Consider the following 9862-nt stretch of genomic DNA (forward strand, 5'->3'; position numbering starts at 1 on the left):
AATATCTTTGTTCGTGTCTCTTTACTTATTTTATGACACGTGAAGTACATGTTTTGATACCAAGTCTCACTCTCACTCCATTGTGAGTGGGCCGGAATTGCTGGTAGAAATTTATATGTAATGTGATATCCTTTGTATCTCTCTCCTTACATGATATCAATTAGATGAGAGAAACAAACACACAAAAGAGTATGCTAGGTTGTATGTTAGTCTCTCTCCAATCTGCAGCCTGGGATGGGATTGGGGCATATAGAATTTTAAATAGTTTGACATGAGTCCCGGATGTTTTTACTTTTACAGTTCGACGGTATAATTTGTGCTCATGAAAATCTTGGGTCCCAAGATCTCTTCACAGCAGAGCCCGAAAATTTAACTTTTACTGTTGAAGGTGCCTTTTCACTTTCTCATCGAATACATGAAAGGATAGTGATTTCCACAAGCAAAAACAAGAGGAAGTCCCGAGTCATGATCAGACACAAGCAAAAACAAGAGGAAGTAACGCCATGAAATGAACAACACAAAGACTTGGATTCTTTTCATTCATGAACTCTCTGCACTGAACGTAAACAAATGGTGTCACACTAGGATCCTCTCCCAACATGAACCTACATTTTACTTATTGGATTTGGGGCATCCTTTTTCCCCAACACTACGTCAACAGTAAAAACACTCAAACAGAAAACACATCATTTCCCAGTGCCCATATATCCCGTTAAAAGGCCGGGTACCGGAGCCTGACTCCCCCTAGGGTCCGAATTGTCGAACCCCGAGGTATATACAAACTCACCTATGTAACAAGATCACTACTTACACAAGTCCTTTAAACTTAAATTAACAGCTAATTGCGCCTTGGCTCCGAATATGAAAATACCCTTCACCAAGAGCTACTACTACTACGCTTCATCAGAAAGAAAAAACTATGGCACTCCACCCACCTAACCGCTTTTGCTATGTTGCTGTACTCGATCTCTTATTCTTGTTTACTCGCTTCTTCTCTTGCTGTGGTGTATAATTAAGGGATTAGGGTGCAACAATTACGATATGTTATCTCATTCTTTCACTAACCACGTGAATTGGGTTCCACGTTTGTTGAAGTTATGGGAGCACACACAGCTTCTACTGACAGCCGCTTCAACACCTTCGGACATGGATCTCCAAAGTTGCTGTTGGATATGGTGACTGCACATCTCTGCTTCCCTATGCACTTCTGTGATGATCAAAGATAAAATGACAGAACACGGTTCAGTACAAGGGTTATGAATACTAGTAGATTCGGAAAACCAGATAGCATTGTTTAGTACCTTCTGCAACACAGAGTATGACGTGGTGGCATGGCAAGTTCCTTCTTGGTAGCTCCCACAGGTTCCCAAGGGTGTTCCGAAGCTAGCGAATTTTATGGAAGAGATAGCCTGCCCTGGGTTACAGCGCAAATGAACCTTGGGGCTGTGGAAGTCTTCTACTTTTCCGTAGCTTTCGATGTGCCAATTCTTGATTGTTGGGTGGTATTCAGCAACTTCAGAGCAAACACTGCTCACAGCTCTCTTTACAAGAGAAATTCTAGAGGGATCCCCTCCAAGTTCCTCAAAAAGTACCAACAGATTTTGAGTTGGCTTTAACCAAGACCGAGGCACATGATAACTGAAAAAATGAAATTCACATGGAATTTAAGAGGAGAATTTGTTTACTGAGCAATCCTCTAAATGTTTATGCCATACTTTCATACTAAAATTGTTGTTGTAAAAATACAAAGTTTTCATCATAGCGTTACTTACTATCGTTGTGTGGGTTTGCCGCAACCCAATTGACACTTTGTAGGCCTAAACCCTCCAGCATAACTGCACCCATTGCAATTACCATTCGCAAATGCTGTCCAATATCTCCCAATACTCTGCCCATTAATCCATATTTGGCCTTTTCCCATTCCCTCCATGTCCAAAGCCAATGGCTCACTTCCTTCGGGTTCATTGAAAATAGTCTGCAAAGTTGAGTGAGTATTAATAATTTTGTTCTCCCGGGTTTACATTACCACATAGAGTTCCAGTTTCCTTAGTTGCATACCTTGTGCCAAGTCAATGGCTGCTGTTTTTGTGCAATTAATGATCCGCCTATCCATTCGACAGAGGAAAAAGCATTTGGAGACACAAGATTCATGGCTTCTCCTTTCAGTCCGACCTGTTAGAGTAGCAGGGGTAAGGAAAAATGTCTTTTTTTCATAGAAAAGTAAAACGATTTTATTTCAAAGTAAGATCGACTACCTGGTAGGTCCACTTCTGCCAAGATAAGTCCCATTTTCCCTGGTTAAGTCCATGAAGTACAACGGGGCCGAGGATTCCAGTATTCCAAGCCTCAAAGTGTCCGCCCACATTCTTCAACAAGCAACAATAACTTGTCAGAATTAGAGAAGAAGAACAAATAGAATAAGAAAAAATAATAATTGTGGCAAACAATACTAACAGGTAATCCGACGGCAACACTCAGCAGTGCAATTCTGTTTGTTCCGGCACGTAGATTGACCTTGCCAGTATATGTGAATCTCCTACTCACCCTTGTTCCAAAGGCAGAACCTGTTATATGTTTGTTAAGTTTTTTTTTATTGTTCCTCAAGATAATATCCATGCAAGAAGCAAATCAAAATTGTACCTGTAAGCTGTCCATTAATGAAAATGTGCACAGCATGGCCTGTTGATTGAACTAAAAGGGTCGGGAGTTCCCCTCCATGCAGGAAGGACTCAGATGAATCAATATCGACGCTGCAGGCACATTGAAAGAAAGATGATGTTTTAATATCTATCTTTAAGGTTAGGAAGGATGTCACTGAAGGCATATGTAACACTGCATTGAGGCATATGTGAGGGTTGTTTGTCTTTTCAAATTGCACACCAAGCTGGTCAAATCGGAACATCCTTTTGAAAGGCTTCCTAAGAAATTCATTACTAAATCTTTCTTGTGTGAGGCAAAAATACTTCAAAGAAAATGGAAACGCAGACCTGCTTTGGAGAAATCACGAATGGTGATAAACAAAAGAGTTAGTCTCAGGAAACTCTCACCTAGTTATGTACCAGAGGTAGTCAGTACTATCCCTAGTGACATTTATCTGTTCCAATAGACCAGGAGCGGTCATTGTTGAGCTGTCATCCAGAGAAGTAAGATCTTCATCATAACTCTCCCATGATAGCATCGGAATATTTGTTGGCAACATTTGCATTTGTGACGTTTGAACTCCAACCTAAGAAGAAGGAACGGCAAAAAGTTTCAATCTCAAAAACTTCTAAATCTTTCAATGTTCAAAGGAGATAAAGACTTCTGTTCCCGAAAGTGCGGGTCTCAGATTCTGTCAGAATAGATGCATCATAGTCCTTGACATGTTCAATGTCAAATACCTTTGCAGTGTTAAAGACTACATTTCTGCAATCAGGAAGGATACTGATGGACCAAGGAGGCAGGTTGTAGTGCATGTTATTAAACATCACTCTCGCAGCTGACTTGGAATCATGGTTTGAAAGAAATGCAGAGCAATCTCCTGATTCGGAAGTGTACACATAAGCCTGGAATGCCAAAAGATACCAAGAATTTAGTAAACAAGATTAACTTATGCAAGCAAACACCAAACGCTAGTTTGACAATAAGGGTGCAAACCTGTTGAAAATTCCCCAGTGAAGTTATGATTGGATCCGCTGATACTAAAGCCTGTTCACACATCTTAATAGCCTTGTGAAGCTCCTTGAGGTGACCATACTTTGGCTGCCTGATTAAACCTATTATATTTATGGTGGAGCAGTTAGCTACATTCTCAAAGTTCCAAACTTACATGCAGTAAACTGGTATCTCACAACACACACAGAGACACCAGATCAGTTTGCTTAAGCATATTTTAATTCTCACCATATTCATCTAATGGAGCATCATAATCGTAGCTGGTAGTGATGAAAGGGCCCCCGGCTGTGCGTCCAAAATTGGTACCCCCATGGTACTGTTTCACAAGGAAACACAAGAATTCAGTTTTCCATGATAGGTTTTAATACCGCACATCTTTCGTAGCCTCAAAATAACAGTGTATGGAAACTGACCATGTAATAGTTAACAAATGATCCTCCTTTCTGTATGAATGTCGCAACTGCATATGCTAAATCCTGAACTGGTCGTTGGTGAATTGGACCGCCAAACTCGGTAAACCTTGACAATTTTATTGAAAGAAAGAGTCAAATGGATATATTTTCATATAGCAAATTAACAAACTTGGTATTCCTAAGCAAACAAGCATATCAAACATACCAGCCACTCCATGTCTCTGTCCAAATCGTAGGCTTATAGGGTTTGTTGGGAGAGAAAGAATCGCAGTAGAAACCGTTACAAGTGTTTATCTGTCACATCACCATCCACAAAACATTTGAGTGACCGCTTTAATACAAATACAAGTCATAAAACACTTTAAGAGCTTGAGAATTGGTGCTCCATTGCAGGAATGCGAAATAACAGGAAATGTATAGCAATACAACTATACAAGCTAAGATCTGCAGCATAAAGAGTGTTAATTGCTCACCACTGGATCTGGAGCATCTTCTTCCTTGCACATCACCCATGGCACTCCGGTGTCCAACCCAACCGCCATTTCTGCGGCCCAAGTAATGTAATTATGGCCAGCAGCTCCAAATAACTTACTCTGCGCTCCATACTCATTCTCAATCTGAACCAAATGACCAAATTTAACATCTATTCTTATAACTCAACTGCAATACTTTAATTGACCGTCAAACACGAAATCATAGAGAAACGCAGAAAATTGAAATGGCTCATATACCTGAGAGAGTATGATGGGACCACCCTGGGACTCAAACAAACTTTCACTCTTCATCAGTCCCACAATCTTTTGTGTGAACCCTTGCATTGCCCTCTGTATTTACAGAAGAACACATTAAGAAATTTTACTGAATAGTAAATAGTAAATACCTCCCAGAAAGCTCCATAAATTCAACATGGACAAATTATGCAACATAAGTAGGTAAAAAGATAAAAGGCAAAGAAAATTAACCTTGAAAGGTTCATTGTCTGTCCTGAAGCTGATGCCTGGAACATACTTCAGCCAAACAGGAAAACCCCTACAAACCACACAATCAGAAAAATTAAATACTTTTTTTTTTATCTAAAATTAGGAAAATCCTAAAAAATTTAAAAAAAAAGAAGCCAAAATTATAAGATCTAGAGAAAAAGAGTACCCAAAGTTCCACTCAGCGCAAACATAAGGGCCAATGCGAAGGTGAGCATAGAGCCCTGCCTTCTGTATGGTCTTGAGGAACCTCACCAGATCATACCTCCCTTCAAAATTGTACTGAAACCCAGCACAAACCCAGCAACATTCAGAATTAGAGGGGAAAATAAACAGCAAACAGAGCAGAACAAAGTACCAAACATTGACTGTAAAAAGTAAAAATGAAGAGTTAAAAAGTGAAAGAGTGATACATTGCCAGGAGTAGGCTCATGCACATTCCAGAACACATAGGTTTCAACCACATCAAGCCCTCCATCTTTTGCCTTCTGAATCAGATCTTCCCACATCTGAACCAAAATTACATTTCTCCAATCAAATAAAAAAAAACCCAGAAAATTTAAGAGGGAAATGATGCAATTTCTTAAAACAATTGTTGAAAAAATGAAAAATTAGCGAAATGGTAAAAAGGATTTGGATTACCTCAGGAGTGCTTCTGGGGTAATGTATAGACCCAGAAATTAGGATTCTTCTCTGCCCATTAATCACAATGGCCTTCCTGTCATATGTGACAGCACAGTGAACCAGCTGAAAACCCAGCAGCAAAAACAACCCCATGAAAAAACCCAGCTTGGAAGCTGAGTTTGGTTCCATGGCCTTGCCTTCTCTCTCTCCTCCTCCTCTCTCTAAACTAAAATGGTAGACAAAACTCAAAGCAGAGAGGAATTGTGAAATGTGGAAGGAAGGAGAGAAAGGGCAGCAGCAACTCAGAGAGTGGTGAAGCAGCAAGGTGTCCACACTCACAGGTCTGTGAGTCTGTGAGTCTGTGACTCTCAGCAGAGCTATATAATATGTGTGTCTGTGTGTCTGTGTGTCTATTCTCTAAATATATATATATAGGAATCAAATAGGAAAATACTGGGAAATTACAGAAATGTTTTTTACCAGTGAACTTATTACTAGTGTAACATATGCAGACAGATTTGACCGAGAAAAAAACATACGCAGGCAGACAGGTCGCAGGGGATCACAGTTGAGAAATCACAAGTGTCAAGGCTCGTCACTGCGTGGCCGTTGGCTACAAGTATTACCTGTCAAATAAAGGGGAGGAAATTACATGCTTTTGACCTAATCTGGAAACTGTAGAGCGTTGCTTTTAACCTTAATCTTGTAAAGTCCACTTTTGCGCTTATTTCCATTAGTACTATTGTTTTATTGCATAATAAGTTTGACCCCTTTTTTTCTCTTTCACCAATAATCTTAATGTTAAATCACGAATTTGAAGGTAAATATATTTGTATCTAAAGTTATGTGTTCGAATTTGTTCTCCATCAATTTTTTTAAATCGTATGTTTGGGTAATCAAAGTTATACATCAAAATTATATGGATATTGATAGAAGGTGAAGTTGTCTATAAAGACGATCAAGGCATGATGAGTGGTAATAAATTTTAGTAAAGATATTCAGATTTTATAGAACGTTAATCAGATGAAGTAAATTAGAGTTCTATCTTTCACAGCCTCGCTTTCTCTTTTTGCACTCATTTTCTTCTCAAAAATTAAAGACAAATAACACTTGGTAAATTACCCATCTTGTTTCTTTTTCTTTCTATCTTTGGCCAAAGTTTTTGTAGAGGGCTTTGACCATGTCAAGGTAACTATGACCAAAGGGTAATATCGTCATTATATGCCTCTCTTGTGACCCACACATTGGCAGTTCCATGTGAACCCACAAACCCCTTTGGTTCATGTGAATCCTAATAAACTCCCTTCCCTCCATCGTCACATTTTTGGCACATTTCTTCCTTCGCACCGACTCCAAACCTTTTCTCTCCCAACTCAGCCTAAGTTTTAATCTCTCCACTACACTGCAGAAAAAAATAGTGACATCCTGTGTTAATAAATAAGAGCTTTATTTGGAAAGTGATTTTAAATTACTTGAAACGCTTTAAGAGAAAATGATGTAGGTTTCAAAAGTACTTGAAATGCTTCTTGCATAAAACATCATTTACTTGTTTTTTGCAAGAAACACTTCAAGTGTTTTTCTAATATTGGTTTCAAAAGTATTTTATCGGCCTTCAATCATTCAAAAACACTTCATAAATGAGCTCTAAAAATATGTCATTTTTTTTTTAAATGTCTTTATTCCATTGATATAGAACGGCACGTCGGCACGTGGCAGTTTAAATGTGTCTTGCGATGTATGTTGTTGTTCCTAAGGAGATATTTTTCAATGTGCAACTAACCGAAAACACTGCTCAGTACATCAAGTTTTATATTACAAATGGTTGAATATTTATAAAAAAAAAAATTTTTAACCACTTATATTATAACATTTAACGTATTTAATCATGTTCCAAACACAGTAAAAAAATTCTGGTCCGTGAGCCGCAACTAGTAGTCAGTACATCTGTTATCTCTGTCGGCGAAGATCTCAATTCACAAAGACAGCTGTCATTCAAGATTAGAAGCAATACTAGCTATTATTTTATTGTGATAAAATAATTGCGAAATCTTCTTAGGAATGTGCTATTGTACTGATTTTATATTATTCCTGTACGTCAATGTTACGGTCATGTTAAATTCATTATTTTCATTTTATATTACAGAGCTTGCATCCAGTGAGTAGTGACCTTCTCATGGTCAAATTTATTATTTCCATTTTCCGTTTCACTTCGAGAAGAGAAATTTTTAGATTCGAACAACTAAACCATATAACATTCAATTGAAGACACATTAAATGGGTTATTTATAATTTTAAATTGTCGTACAGTATTTCATTTTTAGTGGGCAAGTGTAGATAAAATATAGGAAATGTAAAAATGTAACTGAACAGGGTTTTTTTGTATCTTAGGTTGGACGATCACGTGATATGGTTGTCCGGACCTCATTAATGGAGAATCAAGTTCCTGTCCCACTCGTCGGTTTATCTATTTATGATTGAGCTATAATTGACTGAAACATTTTCACTGTGGTCGAGTGGGACCTAAACGGTCAGTGGATCAACGGTGAGCCGTTCAACTAGACCCTTAATAATATATTTTATTTCACGCCTATAAAAGAAATTGATAAATAAAATTCTCCTTCAAACAATATAATTTCTATACGATGTGTACTTTTAAAATTGTAAATTCAAACTTCAAATGAAAAGTATACGTAACATTACCATGGCAACAACTTTATTTTTGTTTATCAATTTAAACAAAGAAATATCAATGAAACTTCTCATATTTTCAAGTATGAAAACTTAAAAAACGTCTTTCAACATTAAATCACATTCCTGCTCCAATTGTTTTTTGATTGCCGGGAGAAAGTTAGCCGTTGCAGCTTTCTCTTTGTTAAATATTAAATAGTGAACATCAAAAGCTCCTGCTTTAATTTGTCGTTTTTTAATTACTAAAATGGTTTAATTATGACTATAATAATCATATCCTCATGTGCTCTTTAATTATACTAATCCGTTGTGGTGACTGGTGAGTCCAGAGTGGAACAGGGTTGGTCATGATCTAAGTAATGATCCTCTGTCCATTCATATGTCCCCATGTGGCATGCGTAATGTGTAACTAGTAGCCTCATTAATCAACCAATTCACAGGAAGCTTCTCTTTTGCCTATGTTCCTTCCTTCTTTGGTTTTTAACTTTTTACCCTAAACTTTTTTAAAGGATACGATAATAATTTCATTGATAGAAAAAAGGATTATAATTAAAATCTTGCAAAAGAACGTCTTGTATGATATCATGAGAGTTCTCCTTCCAAACTACATCGCTATCAATGCCTAAAGCAAACCTAACGAGTCGATGAGCCACTCCATTGCAACGACAAGGAACAAAAACGAAGCTCACCTCTTGGAATGTTAGAATTCCTCTGTCCCACATCGGCCACATAATTTGAGAACAAGCCATTTGAGTAAAATTAATCTATTCTAATTAAAATTGAGGCCTTTTGTATTAAAACCTCATACATAACGGATTGAGCAGGTCTCCAAGTGGGGACAATATCGGTATTGTTGGAGTAGGCCCATAACCCGTCTACCTGAAATTTAAGATGGAACTTGTAAGTTTGAAGCCAAATATTTAACCTCCTCAGTTACACAACCAAAAGTGAAAAAATCAATCTCTACAATGAACGAAGCATCGCTCTCCAAAACAAACTTTATATGACATCGTAAGTTTCAAACTTTCAGATCGCCAAAATTTCAATATGAGCAGCGAATGAGACGCCCATAAGACGACCATAAAATGCCAAACTCCCCATCGCCAAAATTTCAATATGAGCAGCGAATGAGACGCCCATAAGACGACCATAAAACGCCAAACTCCCCACGTACTTCTATTTTTTGATACAAAGATAGGTTTTTTTATTAGCATCTCACGCATTGTTGTATACACTCCGCATAAAATGTATTATTAAATTACTTATTTACCTAATATGAAATAACTGTTTAACCCATACGATTTTAAAGAATAGGAGGATCAGCCCATTGATTCCATCCAAGAGGAGTAGTGGTGCGAGATTTAAATGGAATGTGGGGGCGTATAGAGAGTGTGGGATGTAAGGGTAATATTGAAAAGTATGTGAGATGTATTGATATATTTTCATTTAAAAAGTAAATGTGAATATCAATACAATTTTTTTCTTAGGCATTTTACCTTGGGAAAA

At 37.6% G+C, this 9862-nt stretch overlaps 1 protein-coding gene across 1 annotated transcript; it reads right to left on the reverse strand.

Moving 5' to 3' along the window:
* Nucleotides 1–509: 509 nt before the first annotated feature.
* Nucleotides 510–6076, reverse strand: LOC126603394 (beta-galactosidase 3-like). The gene is made up of 19 exons (XM_050270223.1): nt 5687–6076; nt 5458–5553; nt 5214–5326; nt 5030–5096; nt 4799–4891; nt 4541–4684; nt 4273–4361; nt 4068–4173; nt 3883–3970; nt 3637–3755; nt 3381–3545; nt 3048–3226; nt 2641–2750; nt 2455–2564; nt 2256–2366; nt 2059–2172; nt 1773–1975; nt 1302–1638; nt 510–1207 (listed from the first exon to the last, which is right to left on the reverse strand). Exons 1-19 carry the CDS (start codon nt 5855–5857, stop codon nt 1061–1063), a joined length of 2562 nt encoding a protein of 853 aa, XP_050126180.1. The 5' UTR covers nt 5858–6076; the 3' UTR covers nt 510–1060.
* Nucleotides 6077–9862: the final 3786 nt, after the last annotated feature.

This window comes from Malus sylvestris, chromosome 15 (genome assembly GCF_916048215.2).
Source record: "Malus sylvestris chromosome 15, drMalSylv7.2, whole genome shotgun sequence".
Taxonomy (NCBI): Eukaryota; Viridiplantae; Streptophyta; class Magnoliopsida; order Rosales; family Rosaceae; genus Malus; species Malus sylvestris.